This window comes from Aphidius gifuensis, linkage group LG6 (genome assembly GCF_014905175.1).
Source record: "Aphidius gifuensis isolate YNYX2018 linkage group LG6, ASM1490517v1, whole genome shotgun sequence".
In the NCBI taxonomy this organism is placed as follows: domain Eukaryota; kingdom Metazoa; phylum Arthropoda; class Insecta; order Hymenoptera; family Braconidae; genus Aphidius; species Aphidius gifuensis.
In genome coordinates this window covers 13744310-13763700 of record NC_057793.1, presented here as the reverse complement: position 1 = coordinate 13763700, position 19391 = coordinate 13744310, and the positions used below count along the sequence as shown (strand labels likewise).

Genomic DNA, 19391 nt, shown 5'->3' with positions numbered 1-19391 from the left:
CGTCAAAGAAATGGTTTTATTAAGAATAAAATATATTTTCAATTATAACCAGATTGTGCATTTCGGCTTAAATTGGATCGTATGGAAGCAAATGATCTTGAGGCATTACCAACGTCAAATCGGAAACTGCTTTTATATCTGACAAAGCTGGTTAGTTTTTTCATTTATTTCCATAATGAAGGTTCTATTACATTTAAAGCAATAGATGAATCAAAAAACACGTGAAAATATATTAGCACCCATGTATTATCGAGTTACTGACAATATATTGTATATAAAATAGTTATGGTACTGAAAGAAAAAACAACCAGATGAACAATTAGTACTTAAAGATTTTACAACTGCACATGTACATAATAATTTAAAAAGATGTCTATGACAGTAGATGCTGTAAAGTTTTTCATTGGAATACTAACAAAATATTTAGTTAAACAATCTTGTATTGTAAGGACATATTTGAAACCTTGATTTGTTACAGGAAACGGTCCACAAATATCCATTGCAATTTTATCATTGAAATTTTTCGGAATATCAGTTATAATCATAGGCATTATAGTAGGATGTCGGTTGACCTTATTTCTTTGACAAATGATACAGTTTTTAACATAATTGAGGGTCTGGATGCAATAACACGTCGAGCGCTCGAAGACAAGAAAATGCTATGTTGCTGTGGTAAATAAGAAAAATTGAAATTGAAAAATTTAAAAAAAAAAAAATACAGTCGTCGATAAAATTAAAAAATACATTTTTTTCTCCAATTGTTTTTGATAGAGTGATAATATTATGGGGATAAATCAAAATTTTTTAAATACTTTTTTAATCATATTTCGACATTCTTAAAAGTATAAATTTGAAATTTTGATCAAGCCATTATGTTACCGATTGCAACAGGTATCGGTGCCTTTTTATTGTACGCAGTGATTAGTGTCGAGGAAAACATTTGTCTAACTGAATGAAAAAGAGTCGGAGAAATAAAATTGAGTAATTCATCAATGGCAATATTGTTGAGCAGGCTGAAGAAGCAAATTTTCATATTTTTATTAATTATTTAGTGAGTTATTAATTTAACAACAAATTGCGAGCTGCCGTTAGCTATGTATGCGTGATCGTCAGCCCTCTCTCGCCAGCGTATGTTCGCGCGTTTGTATATCCATATAAATACAAACAGCGCGTAATTTGTTGTTAAATTAATAACTCCAAAATAAATTTGTAAAAACATCTGAAAATTTAAAACTTCTTGATATAATTGCTCAACAATATTGCCACTGACAAGTTACCACTCAAAATTTTCGGACTCCTTTTTTTCATTCAAAGTTGATAAATTGAATTTCCTCGACATTAAATAATCATAAAATGAAAATTAAACAATATAAATAAATGAGTTTTTTGATTATACTGTTGCAATCGGTAGCTATAATAAAAGCAATCGAAATTTCAAGTCAATTTATTATTTTAAAGAAGTTGTCTTGAGTTATATGATTAAAAGAAGCATTTTTTCAAAAAAAAATTTCGTTTATTTTTATCCCGTAAACTAATATATCATATAAAAATATTAATGGATGACCTTAGTTTTTACCATTGGAAATTGAAAATCCTTTAAACTCCGTGGGATGGCACGTTTGGGTACATCATTTTTTGGTCCGATACACAATATGTATAAAATTAAATAATTAAACTCTTAACCTACTCATGCAGGATAAAAAAGATAATGCTTTTATTGTCAATAAACAGTGTCTCTATCTGTCATTCAGTTTTTTACTCATATGCTTTTGTATAGTGAACAGGGAATTATAGAAAACCACCACTGCTATCTGCCGCTGAATTTCGACAATAACTTTTAAAAAATTATTAAATAACGACTATCGTAATTTTAGATCTTTATTATTACTAATCAACTACCAAAGAGCTCGTACTATCGTCGCGGAATATTGAAACATTTACAAGTTACATGGTTAAAAATGCTCAAAGAAATGCACTCTTTGTGGTTTATTTCATTGTAAAGAAACTCAGGTTTTTTCTATAAACAATTGCTGATTATAAATAAAATAAATTGTTGAAAAATTCCAAGTATAACTTAGTTGTGATTTCGGCATGTATAATCCATTAAAACCAAAACATGTTATTTTTAGAGAAGTTGTGTAATTTCTACAAAAAAACAGATATTGGTTTTGTTGAATAAATAAACATTAACAAAATAAAAAATAAAACGACCTTGTAATAATATCAATTTTTTTTCCGTACTTTATTCTGTCAAATTTTCTGCATCCATAATTTTGCCAGTTTTTTAATATTTCCTTTGAATATTTTTTTTTAAATTTTCTTTTGGTAATTTATAGTTTCATTATTTATCTCAACAATTTTATTTTTATCAGAGGCTGTGGCTTTTGCTAAAATCTTTCATTTGAGCTAATATGAACACTGTTTCATTGAACAGTCTATCTTAATTATTATGAAAACTATGAGTGGTCTTCTTAAAAAGTGTACAGAAAGCAATACTAGGTGGGCGCTTCGCGCCTATCCCACTCCGTAAATAATTTATTTGGAGAAAATATGTTTTTTTAATTTTACGACGACTGTATTTTTTTTTTTAAATTTTTAATTTTAATTTTTCATTTTCCACCCACAGCAACATAGCATTTTCTTGTCTTCTGAATGCCTGAATTGCATCCACCCTCAATTGTTTACATATATCTTTACGTAGAGTTTTCCAAAATACCTTTTCAGAAATTTATAATATGTTTTCTTAATGCCTCCATGACCTCCAATAGGGACTTATTATCATGATTTTCTTTTAATATATTTGATATCTTTCTTTTTCAGGTATAATTCTTTCTTTATTGTGTAAATACACGACAGCATTTCCATTTTTAAAAAGGTTTTTCCTTTTTTGCCGTGTGACACAGTTTTCGTGATCGACATGGATTTCATTACATTCTTCTCCAATAGTAAGGTATAATAATTCAGTGAGTAGATTCTCTAACTCTTCTATATTTGTACCAGTATTCACTCCGATGATAACGTGGTATTCATTCGTTTCTTTTTCATGATGAACGTCAAAATAATTGGGTACATTTTCTTTAATAAATGATCTACGCTGCCTTCGGGTATAGGTAAATGTGTCAGATTTAAATTCTTTCCTATTTTAGATACTCCTATTGTTAAATTTATTTCTTGTTCTTCTCGTTCTTCTTGTTCTTGATTTGATCTGATGATTTTTCCCTGGGTTTCGTCAAAGAAATGGTTTTATTAAGAATAAAATATATTTTCAATTATAACCAGATTGTGCATTTCGGCTTAAATTGGATCGTATGGAAGCAAATGATCTTGAGGCATTACCAACGTCAAATCGGAAACTGCTTTTATATCTTGGACAAGCTAGTTTTGATTATTTCCATAATGAAGGTTCACTTGTATTACTTAAAGCAATAGATGAATCAAAAAACACGTGAAAATATATTAGCACCCATGTATTATCGAGTTACTGACAATATATTGTATATAAAATAGTTATGGTACTGAAAGAAAAAACAACCAGATGAACAATTAGTACTTAAAGATTTTACAACTGCACATGTACATAATAATTTAAAAAGATGTCTATGACAGTAGATGCTGTAAAGTTTTTCATTGGAATACTAACAAAATATTTAGTTAAACAATCTTGTATTGTAAGGACATATTTGAAACCTTGATTTGTTACAGGAAACGGTCCACAAATATCCATTGCAATTTTATCATTGAAATTTTTCGGAATATCAGTTATAATCATAGGCATTATAGTAGGATGTCGGTTGACCTTATTTCTTTGACAAATGATACAGTTTTTAACATAATTGAGGGTCTGGATGCAATAACACGTCGAGCGCTCGAAGACAAGAAAATGCTATGTTGCTGTGGTAAATAAGAAAAATTGAAATTGAAAAATTTAAAAAAAAAAAAATACAGTCGTCGATAAAATTAAAAATACATTTTTTCTCCAATTTTTATGCGATAGATGTTTACGGGATAAAAAAACGTTTTTTGAAAATACTTTAATCATGAGACAATCTTTGTGCATAAAATCTTGAAATTTTGATGTAGTTTTCATTATACGAGGTCAGTGTAATCAAAAACTCATTTATTTATACTGTGTAATTTTTTGTTTATTTATGTCGAAAATTGCTCACTTTGTCTGGAACTGTTGGTAGTCGAGCACAGGACTTTCAATGGCAATATTTGCTGAGCAGTATGTATAAGAAGTTTTTAGCTTAAAGATATTTTATTAATATCATTTAGTGAGTTATTAATTCCAACAAATTGCGAGCTGCCGTTAGGCTATGCATGCGATCGTCATTCTCTCGCCAACGCGTATGTTCGCGCGTTTGTATATCCATATAAATACAAACAGTATGCGCGTAATTTGTTGTTAAATTAATAACTCAGTAAATAATTAATAAAAATATCTGAAAATTTGTAAAAAACTTCTTGATATACTGCTCAACAATATTGCCACTGACAAGTTACTCAATTTTTAAATTTCTCGGACTCTTTTTTCATTCAAAGTTAGATAAATTGAATTTTTCCTCGACATTAAATAATCATAAAATGAAAATTAAACAATATAAATAAATGAGTTTTTTGATTATACTGTTGCAATCGGTAGCTTATAATAAAGCTACAATCGAAATTTCAAGTCAATTTATTACTTTTTAAAGAAGTTGTCTTGAGTTATATGATTAAAAAGAAGTATTTTTTTCAAAAAAAAAAATTTCGTTTTTATTTTTTATCCCGTAAACTAATTATCATATAAAAATGCATTAACGGACGACCTTTAGTCTTTTACCAATTGGAAATTGAAAATCTCTTAAACTCCGGTGGGATGGCACGTTTGGGTACATCATTTTTGGTCCGATACACACAATATGTATAAAATTAAATAATTAAACTCTTAACCTTACAATTATTTATGATAAAAAAAGATAATGCTTTTATTGTCAATAAACAGTGTCTCTATCTGTCATTCAGTTTTTACACTCATATGCTTTTGTATAGGGAACATTAGGGAATTATAGGAAAACCACTAAAATTTCGTGCTGCTATCTGCCGCTGAATTTCGACAACTTTTAAAAAAATTATTAAATAACGACTATCGTAATTTTTTAGATCTTTATTTATTAATTAACTAATCAATTAAAAGAGCTCGTACTATCGTCAAAAAATTCATTGAAACATTTTCTACAAGTTACATGGTTAAAAATGCTCAAGAAATGACTCTTTTGTGGTTTATTTCATTGTGTAAAGAACTTACTCAGGTTTTTTCTATAAACAATTGCTGATTATAAATAAAATAATTGTTGAAAAAATTCCAAGTATAACTTTAGTTGTAGATTTTGGCATGTATAATCCATTAAAACCAAAAAAAAACATGTAAAATGATTTTTAGAGAAGTTGTGTAATTTCTACAAAAAAAAAACAGATATTGGTTTTTGTTGAATAAATAAATGAATTTAACAAATAAAAATAAAAACGACCTTTAATAATATCAATTTTTTTTCCGTACTTTATTCTGTCAAATTTTCGCATCCATGAATTTTGCTTAGTTTTCTTAATATTTCCCTTTGAATATTTTTTTCAAATTTTCTTTTGTAATTTATAGTTTCATTATTTATCTCAACAATTTTATTTTTATCAGAGGCTGTGGCTTTTGCTAAAATCTTTCATTTGAGCCTAATATGAACACTGTTTCATTGAACAGTCTATCTTAATTATTATGAAAACTATGAGTGGTCTTCTTAAAAAGTGTACAGAAAGCAATACTAGGTGGGGCGCTTCGCGCCTATCCCACCTCCGTAAATAATTTATTTGGAGAAAAATATGTTTTTTTTAATTTTATCGACGACTGTATTTTTTTTTTTTTAAATTTTTAATTTTAATTTTTCTTATTTTCCACCCACAGCAACATAGCATTTTCTTGTCTTCGAGCGCTCGACGTGTTATTGCATCCAGACCCTCAATTGTTTACATCTTTACGTAGAGTTTTCCAAAAATAATTTTCAGAAATTCTATAATATGTTTTCTTAATGCCTCCATGACCTCCAATAGGACTATCATGATTTTCTTTTAATATATTTTGGATATCTTCTTTTTCAGGTATAATTCTTTCTTTATTGTGTAAATACACGACAGCATTTCCATTTTTAAAAAGGTTTTTCCTTTTTTGCCGTGTGACACAGTTTTCGTGATCGACATGGATTTCATTACATTCTTCTCCAATAGTAAGGTATAATAATTCAGTGAGTAGATTCTCTAACTCTTCTATATTTGTACCAGTATTCACTCCGATGATAACGTGGTATTCATTCGTTTCTTTTTCATGATGAACGTCAAAATAATTGGGTACATTTTCTTTAATAAATGATCTACGCTGCCTTCGGGTATAGGTAAATGTGTCAGATTTAAATTCTTTCCTATTTTAGATACTCCTATTGTTAAATTTATTTCTTGTTCTTCTCGTTCTTCTTGTTCTTGTTCTTGTTCTTGTTCTTGTTCTTGTTCTTGTTCTTGTTCTTGTTCTTGTTCTTGTTCTTGTTCTTGTTCTTGTTCTTGTTCTTGTTCTTGTTCTTGTTCTTGTTCTTGTTCTTGTTCTTGTTCTTGTTCTTGTTCTTGTTCTTGTTCTTGTTCTTGTTCTTGTTCTTGTTCTTGTTCTTGTTCTTCTTTTTGATTTGAAGGAACGTTTGTTGATTGAAGTGTTTCAGGTTTTTGATAACCTTTCACTTCTTCTGATTCACCTTCTGATTCATAATCTGATCGGGTCCTTCTACTCGTAGAAGGACCGAACAGATTTTTTCTATTGCGTTTAGTTTTCTGTAAACGTTTTTCTTTCATTTCATCCATGTCGATCTTCTTACTCGAAGAGGGGCCAGATGCTTTTTTCTTTCTTTTCTTGCTTACTAAAGTTTCTTCAGATTCTGATGCTGTTTCTGTTGATTCGTTTTCATCATTATGTTGATACATTAAGATAGGGTTTTGAGACAAAGCATCAGCGTTTGTATTCAAACAACCCTTTTTGTAGATAATTTCAAATTCAAATTCTTCCATTTCTGTCTTCCATCTAAATAATTTAGAATGTGGATCTTTAAGATCAATTAGCCATACTAGGGCTCGACGATCTGTAATTATTTTGAATTTGCAACCATATAAATAGGGTCGGAAATGTTTTACGCACCAAACAATTTCTTTCAACTCGCGTTCAGTAGGTGAATAATTTCTTTCAGCTTTATTAAATGTTCGACTTGTATATAAAACTGGGTGTTCTTTCCCATCTTTCATTTGAGACAGTATCCCACCTAATGCAACAGATGAAGCATCTGTAGTCAGTATGAATTCTTGTGAAAAGTCTGGGTATGCCAGAATAGGTTCTTTACATAATTCTTCTTTCAGTATTGAAAAGGCTCTTTCTTGTTCATTTCCCAAATTCCACAAAGTGTTTTTTTGCAAAAGTTCAGTCAAAGGTTTGACCTTCCAACTATAAGCTGGAATAAATTTTCTATAGTAGTCAGACAGACCTAGGTATTGTTTAACATTTTTCTGATTTTTGGGCGTAGGGAATTCCCTAACACTTTTACATTTTTCAGGATTTGGTTTGACGCTATCTTTTGTTATGACATGACCCAAGTATTGTAATTTTGGTTTCAAATATTCACATTTGTCAGGTTGCAATTTTAATTAAGCACTTTGTATCCGTTCTAGAAAAATTCGCATTTTTTGATTGTGTTCAAGGAGTATTTTTCCAAAAATGATAATATCGTCTAAATAGAGGAAACAAATACCTTTTCCGATTAAATCCTTCAAAATGGAGTCCATCAATCGTTGAAAGGACGATGGAAAATTTTTTAGCCCTTGAGGCAAGCGCAAAAATTCGTAATGGCCATTAGGCGTACTAAAAGCTGTTTTATGACGGTCTTTGCTATTCATTGGAATTTGATAAAATCCACTAGCTAGGTCAAATGCAGAAAAGTATCGGGCATTACCTAACTGATCTAAAAATTCTGCGATATTCGGTAATGGTTAAGCATCTGAGTGCGTTTTTTCGTTTAATTGGTGATAATCGACAACTATCAGCCATTTTTGTTTGCCTGAAGCATCACGTTTTTTAGGTACAACCCACAAAGGTGCGTTATACGGAGAGTATGATTCTTAAATTATTCCCTTTTCTAACATTTCTTTAGTTTGAGAAATAATTTCTTCACTTTGTATAGGAAGGTATCTATACTGCTTTACATTGATAGGTATTTCGTCAGTTGTATTAATTGAATGACTTGCCAATTGTGTACATGGCAATGGATCACCTGGTAAATAATAAACATATTGAAAAGAGTCAATAATCTCCTAAATGTCGTTTCCATCTTTTACATTGGGAACGTGATCTAATCTTGTATTTTTTTTCAATAGATCACTTCTTTCTGTTGAATATGTTGGATTGATTTTGAATATTTTTATGCTTTTTCTATTGAATATAATTGTTTTTGTTTAGTAAGAATAATTGCGTCTTCTTTTTCTAAAAATAGTCTTCCTGCAATTCCATCTTCATCTAATGGAAAATTGTCAGGTACGATAAGAAAGATGTGATTGACATCATCAATCGTTATTTTACATTCTTGATCGCAATTTATTGGATTATCATCAATTCCTATAATTTTAGCGTTTACAGTTCTAATTGGTAATCCGACAGTACATTTTATTTTTATTACATTTGCTGCTGCCCCGGTATCTGCCAAGAATTCTGACAATATTCTGAGCATAAAGGTTGCTCTACAGGTTCGTTCTCTTGACACTGTGTATAATTTATGGGAATCGGCGGTTTTTCGAATTGACGTCGATTTTGAAAATTTTAAGGTTGAAAATATGTTGGTCTTTTTGGACAGTCTTTAATGAAATGTGAAAAACTGCCACATCCATGACAAGGAAATTTAGAATTTTGTACTGACTGTGGTACAGTGTTAATTGGTGATTTTTCAAATGGTTTCAGAGTATCCCGAGTAGAAACTTGTTCAGGATAGCCTAAACACTGATCCAGGCCTGATCAGGATATCGTAAGGCTATCCCTATTCAAGTAACTCTATCACATCCTGATCAAGCCTGGATCAGGCACCTACATCTTTTCCTTAAGAGGGATAGCCTGAAAGCTAAATATATTTTAAAACTAAAAAGTTGAAAATTTCACGAACATTTCGTCAAAAATTGAAATTTTTCACTTTTTAGTTCTAAAATACGCCGAAAATGAAATTTTACCAAGATATGTTTTAATTTTGTTTTATTTTTTTGTATTTAAAAATTTAAATTTTTTTTTTTTTTTTCAAAATATTTTGAAAAAAAAAAAAATTAAAAAAAAAAAAAAAAAGCATTTAAACGTCTCGGCCCACTCTAATTTTTAATTGATGTTACGTGGATTGAGTACCTCATTTTATGGAAAAAATTTCATGTATTTAAATTGGGGCTTTTTTTATGAAAGAAGAGAATTAACATTAAAACACTCTACTTTACCGGCCAAAATACGTCACAAAGTTTCCGAAAAAATTCAGGCTGCATAAAGCTGAAGTGACTCAGAATGCCCCATACATATTTTTAAATTGGATGTTGCTGTAACTCGGAATTAAAATGAAAATTAAAAAAATTTTATTGTAATTTCGGATGACACATGAAACTTTCATCGCGATCGGTAATGAAGATTTCTACTTTACCGACTGATGGTAAAGTAGATTTTCCAAGTTTCGGGAGTCAACCAAATATGCAATAAAATTTTTTCAGAAATTTAAAGAAAATTTTCGGAAATTATCCAAAAATATTCTCTATTTTAGATCGACTCCTGAAAATTTTTCTTGTCAGCAATAAATTCACTCGAAATATTAATTTTTTATTATTATTCATTCATCATTCAATACTATCATAGGACTGTAAGCTGACGTCATCATTCAGTTTTTTAACTTGAATATCAATTCAACATGAAATTACAAAAAAATGATTCTCGTAGAATGTATTCAAAGATAAAAAAATGGAGAGTCATCAAAAAAGTAAAGTCAACTATATTTTTTATTTTTCTAAAATAATATAAATTACGTCCAACTTGTATGTGTACTTGTGTTTGTGTGAATCTATGATGCTTGTTGTGACAGCTGTTCATTTAGTTGTAAATTGAGATTATCAATATTGGAATATGCATTTATTTATTTATTTCATTTTTTAATATAATCAATTTGTTTAAAAATAATTGGAAATTTAATTAACAATATCTCTGATTCTAGAAAGTTCAAGCGTTTTATTTTTTTATCCAAAGTTTTCTAAGTTATATCAATTTTGACATATTAATTTTTTATCAAATTTGTAAGAACCGTTTTTTTGTTAGAACTAAAAATATAAAAAAATAAAAAAAAAATCCTATACCTCCAATGTTAAGCCACGTAAAAAGTTCACTTGTTTAGACTCAATTATTTCTCATACTAGATTGTTCATGATTACAATTGTAAAGAAAACTAATCGATGGAGGTACTCCCTTAAACTCTTTTTCCGGATATTTTTTTAGATTCATAATTAACAATGAATAAATGAACGAATAAGTTGACTCGAAAGAAAATCGAAAAAGACCGCTATTTTAAAATATAATAATGCAGCGAGGAATCCTTCAATCACCCTTTGTTACAATTACTGAAGAAGTTTCACTTCCCTGTGCGTACAATAACACACACACATTTTCTTCTCCTTGACGAGCTTTATTGATTAATTTCAATAAATTTTAGAATGAATCAATATTTTAATAACTATACGATATATAACCGGAAAATAGCCGTTTTTTCCTTTCTTCAACCCCATTTTTAACCACTTTGCTTCTGTGTAGGAACTTTTTCCGTATATTTCCCGTAATCGTTAGAAAATTTTCTATAAAAACTGAATAAAAAAACATGTTGTCAGGGACATGATAATATCCTCTGAAAGTGTCGATATAATAGATTTGTATTTGTTTTTATTAATATTTTTTTATTTTTATTTATATTAATATGTCTTCACCTTTTTATGCCGTTTAACATACATTACAGCACCTCGATAGTTCCCAAACTATATTTTACAAACACTATTTCGCGTTTAGTATGTTAAACGAACTTCAATAATTTAAAATCAATACATATCGACAGATGAAATATAATATATAGTTGAATCATAATAATATCGATATTGAAACTTTGAATATCACTGTGTTTTTTCATACGTAATATTATTATTAAAAAAAGTACTTTTTAGTTTAAATTAAAAATTATTTTTAAACTAAAAAGTACCGTTTTTAATACACGAGATCACTTGGCGCGTTTAATAACGATGAAAAATAGTTTTTCGAAAATAATTATCACAATCACGCTCTTTCCACATGTATTACTTGCCTCATACATATTGGTTACCCTATACGTATGACTTGCCTGATACGTATTGCTTACCTCATACGTATGGCTTGCCTCATACGTATTGCTTACCGCATACGTATAACTTGCTTTATACGTATTGCTTACCCCATACGTATTATATATATACCTATATTAATTATCAGAAAAAAAAATAATTATTATAAGTTATAACATAAATACTTATTTTAATTCAAGCAGAAATCTGTCAAATACTAAAATAACGAATCTTGATTTCAAAATATATAAATGATGTAATTTATTGATTTCCCTGACGACGAAAAAAAAAAAATTTGTGTAAGAGTGACTGAGAAAGAAAATAACCAATCAAATATTCGGAAGATCGATGACAACTGTCCTTTTTATATAAGGAGAGACTATAATAAACTTAATAATTATAAGTATATATATTTATCATAGGTATACCATTTTTCCTTTACTTTGATTAAAAAAGTATAAATAAATTATATTGTAAAATTATTGTACTATTACAATAATAGTTTTCTTTTTCAAACTAACACATCAATGTCTATTTTTCTTTTTTTGAAACTTGAAATTAGTCAATATTAAAAATAAATTATTATTGTATAATAATTCAATATTTTGTTTTAAGTTTAGGAAATATTAAATTATATATAAACAATAGTAATAGGTATATTAATCTTGTGAATGAAAAATACTTGCATATACATGTATATATATGTACAATATGAACTTTACTTCGCCTAACAAATGCAAGCATAATCAATAAATACAAATAAAAAACTTGTACATTAATATATGTATACAACCGCAACTTGTACATATATATATGTATACAACCGCACATATACAGAGTGTCCCATTTTAATTTATCAATGGATTTTTTTCGAAAAATAAAGCTTAAATTGTAAGATGTTTCAAGTAAAAGTTGTAGGGTTTGGAGGGGGACGAAGAAAAAAAAAAAAAAAAAATTCGAAAAATCCAAAATGGCGGAGTTTCCGGTATAAACATAGTTTTTTAAATTGATACTGCATTTTTTTTTTGCACCAAAACATTTTCTACATCAAAACTAACACTTTTTATTTGAAAAATTTTTCGATAAAATCACTTTTTTTTTCGACTCGATTTTCTCTGTTTATGGATTTTCCTGAAAAAATATGGCTTTAATTAAAAAATGCTATTTAGTGTTACGTACCAGGCTAATTAATTTATATTTTCTATGAAATAACAAAAAAAAAGAAGAATGTTTAACTAGAAAAATAATATCATAATAATTTGAAAATAATACAAATTAATGAGCCTGATATTTAACTTATTTTTATAAAATCCTCTTGTTTTGTTATTCCCTACAGGGTAACGGGTTAGGAGGGAATGTGTATGATAGTAGATGTACCTTGATGTAAGAATAATCCGAAACAATTGTTGAGAGCGTGTCAATCTGGATGGTCGCCTGTTGATGTTTGTAGTCTCGAATAATCCAAACGGTAAAATAAACTCGAAGCACAGAAAACAACACCCCGGAGAAATGTCACAGTCAATAATTTTATAGTATTAGGAAGAGTCAATTTATAAACGAAAGATAATAATTTAAGCACAAAGATTATTTAATTTAAATTCACTTTAACATTTTATTTATTAGAAACGAAAAACTTCAATTGATTTTATTATTTATTTATTAATATTTGATTCCATAAAATTGATTTAAATTTAATTTAGATATTGTCCAAACAAAAGTTGTCGCAAGAGTGAAGCTCCTTCAATTCTAAAATAATAATTCCCAATAAAATGAAATTAAAAAGTAGGGATGATCTTAGGTGGAAACATCTTAGCCAATTATATTTCACCTGTCCCACGATAGTCAGCATTTAATAATTTACTTAGAGAATTATTTGTAACGTCAACGGATGTAAAATATCGAGTAGCTAAGGTGACTTTGAACTACGGCTTGAGAAAATAAAAATTAAAATAAAAAATAATATGTGAGAAAAAGGTAAAATGTTGATTTTGCTAAAAAAATATAAAAATAATTATGAAAAAGTAAAAAGAAAAAAAATCTACATGCTTACTCAATCTTTTATATGCCCTTGAATTTACTAAATATTTAAATAATTAATTTATTTATCATATTGATACCAAGACGTGACATCAGAAAAGTTGTAGTGCTCAAAAAGACAAAACATAAAAAAAAAAAAAAAAAAAATTTAATTTAAAAATGGCAGTTTCCGGTATAAACATTTTTTTCGAGGTTGGGTGTAATTTTTTTTTATTAAAAAACTGTTTACATCAAGGCTAACACTTTTTCTAAATAAAATTTTCCGGAAAAATCGATTTTTTTTCAAAACTTTGTTTATGCTTCTAACTCCGCCATTTTGATTTTTTTTCGTTTTCGTCTTTCTGGGCGCTACAACTTTTCTGAATATCATTTTTTAATTAAAGCCATTTTTTTTCAGGAAAATCCATAAACAGATAAAATCGGCCCGAAAAAAGAGTGATTTTATCGAAAAATTTTTCAAATAAAAAGTGTTAGTTTTGATGTAGAAAACGTTTTGGTGCAAAAAAAAATGCAGTATCCATTTAAAAAAACTACGTTCATACCGGGAACTCCGCCATTTTGGATTTTTCGAATTTTTTTTTTTTTTCCTCGTCCCCCTCCAAACCTTACAAATTTTACTTGAAACATTTTACAATTTAAGCTATATTGTTCGAAAAAAATCCATTGATAAATTAAAATGGGACACTCTGTATATGGCTAGATCCACGTGAATTTTAAGGCCAAAAATTTAATTCACTTGAAATACTTTCTTTTCTTGTTCTGGAGCCAACAATATTGAATACGTATTTTTTTTCAAAATGATTTTTTATTTTGATGGTTGATGCATAGTACTCCATCGACTGAATCAAAAATTAGAAATAAAAGTTAAATTTTTACTTATGTTTGAAAAAAACTTTGAAAATTGTTGAAACATTTTTTCCATTATTGTTAAATGAACATTGAAATATTTTTCAAACTTGACCCAATTTTTTTATTAATAAATAATCCTTAAAATATAAGAAATTCTTGAGCAAATTAAAGGTTTACCTTTTTTATAACTTTTTGAGATACGAATAAATAAAGATTGAAAGACATGGTCCTGTGTGCCGCTCGATTATATATAGATATACACTTCTATGAGAGACAGCACGCGGACCGTGTTTCCCACTCTTTATTGATTCGTATCTCAAAAAGTTATTAAAATGGTGAACCTATAATTTGCTCAAAAATTTCGTATATTTTAAAGATTATTAATAAAAAAAAAAAAAAAAAAATCGGGTCCAAGTTTGAGAAAAATTGATTTCAATTGTTCATTTAACAATTAATGGTGGGAAAATTGTTTAAACGATTTTTCAAAGTTTTTTTTTCGTAAACTATAAGTAAAAATTAAACTTTTTTATTTCTAATTTTTTTGATTCAGTCGATAGTTTTTGAGTAAGCTGGTACATTTCTTAAAAAATCCTTAAAAATCAAAACTAAAAAAAATCACAAGTCAAAATTTTTTGGAAAATAAAAAAAAAATACGTATTCAATATTTTTGGCTTCAGAACAATAAAAAAATATTCCAAGTGAATTAAATTTTTGGCCTCAAAATTCACGTGTATCTAGCCATATATATATATAATAATAAATGAATAAATATATAAATACTCGCGATCGCATTTAAATTCATCTATACTACAGAATAGCTGGTGGTAACAGTTACCGACCGATTACCATGGCGCTGCAAGGCGCAAAGTAGACTGACAGAAAATGGATTCCTGCCCAGTTCCGTTACCGGATCTGAAGTCTAAATTCTGTTTTTTCCTTTTACTCCATACCCAACCCGCGTCTAAAGATGTTTACACATCAAAAATTGAATGATAAACAATTTTACAAAAAGGAGCGTCAAGTATTCGAAATCCCCACTAATTATGTGATTATAGTAATTTTATTTTATATTGATATTTATTAATTTTTTAGATACAAAAAGATATAATACCAAAATAAGTCAAGAAAGAAATATTTAACGCATATAATTAAGTCTTGATCTTTGACAAAATTTTATACTTGACCCCGCCCGGTTCTTCCCAAATAAAATTTAAAGCCTACACACGTCTCGACAACAGAGTTAATGGTATTTTCCAATTATCCATTATTATATACATATACCCTTCACATTTTATCTAGGCTTAGGACTGGCAGCGTACAATCTTGTTACCTTGCCGGCGTGTTTAAAAATATATATATACATATATATATATACCTCTATACATATATATATATATACTTATTTCGTCAATCAACAATTCAATAATGAATGCGTATGACACAATATGACACGAGCGCCGAATATATATTTTACAGTGTAAAAGGTGGTGTCCACTATGCAATTTTCCCAGATACCACCAAAAAATCTAAATAAATTCAGTTACAATGCTAATAAGCTAAGGGTTTAAACTCACGATAAGCCTTGTAGAGTGCACTGAGCACGCGCAACAAGTTGGGTTGTGTCGAACTTGTAAACATGGCCGTCCTAATTCCCATGAAACTAGTAATATGTTCCCAGCCATCGTGGTTTTTCTAGTAATTTTACGTGTTGCGCATGCTTAGATCACTCAGAATTACGTCAGCCATGTTTACAAGCAAAAGCTAGCTTGTCGTGCGTTTGAGCTCTAAGACATTAATTTAATATAATTCAAATACTTTTCATAGATTTCTTCAAAAAAATCACACTTGTCACGCTCTATTCTTGTCTTTTTTATATGAAACTACTATAATAAAGTCGCATGGTTGTGACTGCGCATACATTTATGTTGAAAGTGAACGACTACTAAATTTCAGTAGATCTGCATTAGTGTGAAAGTCTTTAAATTTTATTTGGGAAAAACCGGGCGGGGTCAAGTATAAATTTTGTCAAAGATTAAGACTTAATTATATGCGTTAAATATTTCCTTCTTGACTTATTTTGGTATTATATCTCTTTGTATCTAAAAATTTAATAAATATCAATATAAAATAAAATTACTATAATCACATAATTAGTGGGGATTTCGAATACTTGACGCTCCTTTTTGTAAAAAAAACTGTGTTTCTTTTTTTGTTTAGATATCACATCTTTTTGTAAAGTCCTTCAATCATTCGATAGAAAAAACTATAATATTAAGAAGTATATAAAATTACTTGGTACCATCCGTATTAATTTTTGTTCGTTCTAAAAAAAAAAAATATGTAAGCATTTTTTGCATTACTTCACCAGTTTTTGCTAGCAACGAACAAATTATAAATTTTTATCCAGCTAGTATTTTTGCGGAAATAACTGACAAAATAACTAACTTTGTACGTAGAACCCAATCAGCGCCAAATTGGCAAATCTAAGAAGCTCGAGGTACAGGACATATTTTGTCCCATTTCCAATGTACGGAGTTGACTCTTCTTCTTTCTAGTCTTCTTGGTAGAACCACAAATGTGAATTTTAGAAGTGGGTATTCCTTTGATTAAGCAATTATCATTTTTACTTGACCATTTAAATTTATTGATGTAGAGTAGACTTAAAACAATGATATCATTAATTTTGAGGACTTCAATCTTTCTTAGAATTTTCGTTGATCTAAAACAATCGACACATGTACCAACCCCTTCGTGCCACAATGATAGTGATTGATCGATAAGTTTCTTGTAAAGTGGATGTGTTATTTTTATTTGGTATTGAAAGATTTATCATAAATTCGTTTGACAAGGAAACATTTGCATATGAACACGATTCACATTTTTCTAAATACTTTTGTTCGTAGCTACAATTGTAGATTGCTAATAAAAAATAAATAACACCATAGAGCTGTGAAGTCGTAGAGACCGAGCGGAGACTCGATTCGTCAGTGAGCGAGAAAACTTACCGGTGAGGGCACTCATTCATGAAGCATAAAGCATTGCAGCAAAAACTTGCGTGTGAACACACAGCTCTAAAATTGAATACACTTGACAACAATAGAAAAATATATAAAATATCGATAATTGATAAAACAATAATAAAATAATATTAATAAGCCAAAAATAACAAAATATAAAATACACTTTATTTAACATGGAAATATTTCAAGAACAGTTTTTTTTCGAAAATTAAAGGTTTTCTACAATCAAATAACCAATACTTGACATCAATTTTAGGGTGCGAACTCATGACAAGCGAAAATTTCCGCTTGTAAACATGGCGGCTATAAAAATCACCAAAAAGTAACTAAATTTACTAAATTTATCGCGAATCCGTGATTTTAGAACAAGCTTGGCGGTGTGAAGCTTGTTCTGCAGTCACGGAGAGACACCACGGATTTGCAGTCAATTCAGTAAATAGTAGTTAATTCAGTGATAATTTAGTGAATTTAATTACTTTTTGGTTATTTTTATAGCTGCTATGTTTATAAGCGAAAATTTTAGCTTGTCGTGAGTTCGCACCCTTACTTTGATTATTATTGTCAGGATCTTTAACACCTGTAACATCCATCATAGATGGACATACAGTGGTTTTGAATTTTTTAAAGTTGCAGTTGCAGATGTATTGTCTTTTGGTGTTGGAATTACCAAAACTCTGCTTTTCGTATCTTTTATTATAAAGATGCAGCCTTTTTAGTTTTAACTCTACCCTTCTAATCCATGAAATCTGTATAAATAATATATTTTACAATGAATAAATATAATTTATATTAGAAAATACCACACTAATTATTATTGATTAAATAAATAAATGAACAAATAACATTGTAATCACTATCATCATTAAGAAAAGCAAATTCTTCCATCTTCACTGGATAATGATGCTTGTTTCAAATGTGTTTTCTCAGTTTTAAATAAGTATACTCATATATATTCACAGATTTATCACAACCTACGAATGGACAATTTATAGTTTGATACTCTGAGACTTGATGACAATGTGAATAGTCATAATACAAGTTTGTTTTATTTGCATATTCTTCATCACAGTATACACAAGTTTCGTTTTCAGTTATTGTCTTAACCAGCTCAATTTTCTGAATTCAACTTGTATAAGCATGAAGACTTCTTTTTCCACTAAAAATTTTATTGCACTGGTTACATTTAATTTCATTCTTTTCTTCTATTGTTTTTCATTTGTAAATGTAAATGAATTGTCACCAAAATATCACACAATTGCACACAATACAAATTTATAAAATTTACTTAATTACTATATGCATCAACCTATATTGATATTATTTATTTATTGTATTATTATAATATTAATTACCTTGACAATTAATATTCAAATTCAAATCAAATAAATATATAATTATGAATATTTTTTATATAATAACATAATAATATATATATATTCCCAAAAGCACAATAAATACGAAAAGATATATAAACAAAAGGTTACGTTCATCAGGAAACATGTGTATTTAGCATAATTAGCATGACAGGATTTGCAGGTATGTGAAGTTAGCACATACATTATAGCACAATCAAACCGGACTATATCAGGAGTTACGTGCGAATTATATGCGTTTTTTGTGCGGAATCCGCAATTTTTGTGCGTTTTTTTTTGTTTTTTATAGTCTGATTTGATTGTGCTATAAATGTATGTGCTAACTTCACAGACCTGGGATTCGCGCCTATATCCCAACAACATATGGCGCACGCACCATCGATGCGATATTAGGTGCTTTCTTTTGTGTATTTATTTTTTTTCACGTTAATGCGCATAATCATGCACATGCGTATGTCATGCAAACTTGAAGAGAGAACAGTGGCGTCGAACAAATAATTTTTAAAAAATAAGAATTAAAACATGGCTGATCCAGCCCCTCATGCCCTACGCTGTTGTAAACTGACTTTTTGCTGACTGCGCATTTAACTGCGCATGCGTAGAAATAAACAGGAAAAAAAATAAATACACAAAAGAAAGCACCTATTAAATACTATACTGACATATATAAAGGATTTTTTACACCATC

At 28.8% G+C, this 19391-nt stretch overlaps 1 protein-coding gene across 1 annotated transcript; it reads right to left on the bottom strand.

Moving 5' to 3' along the window:
* Positions 1 to 6312: 6312 nt before the first annotated feature.
* LOC122859871 (putative uncharacterized protein DDB_G0274435) lies at positions 6313 to 17920 on the bottom strand. Its single transcript, XM_044163553.1, has 2 exons — positions 17878 to 17920; positions 6313 to 7148 (listed from the first exon to the last, which is right to left on the bottom strand). The coding sequence occupies exons 1-2, from the start codon at positions 17918 to 17920 to the stop codon at positions 6313 to 6315; spliced, it is 879 nt and encodes a 292-aa protein (XP_044019488.1).
* Positions 17921 to 19391: the final 1471 nt, after the last annotated feature.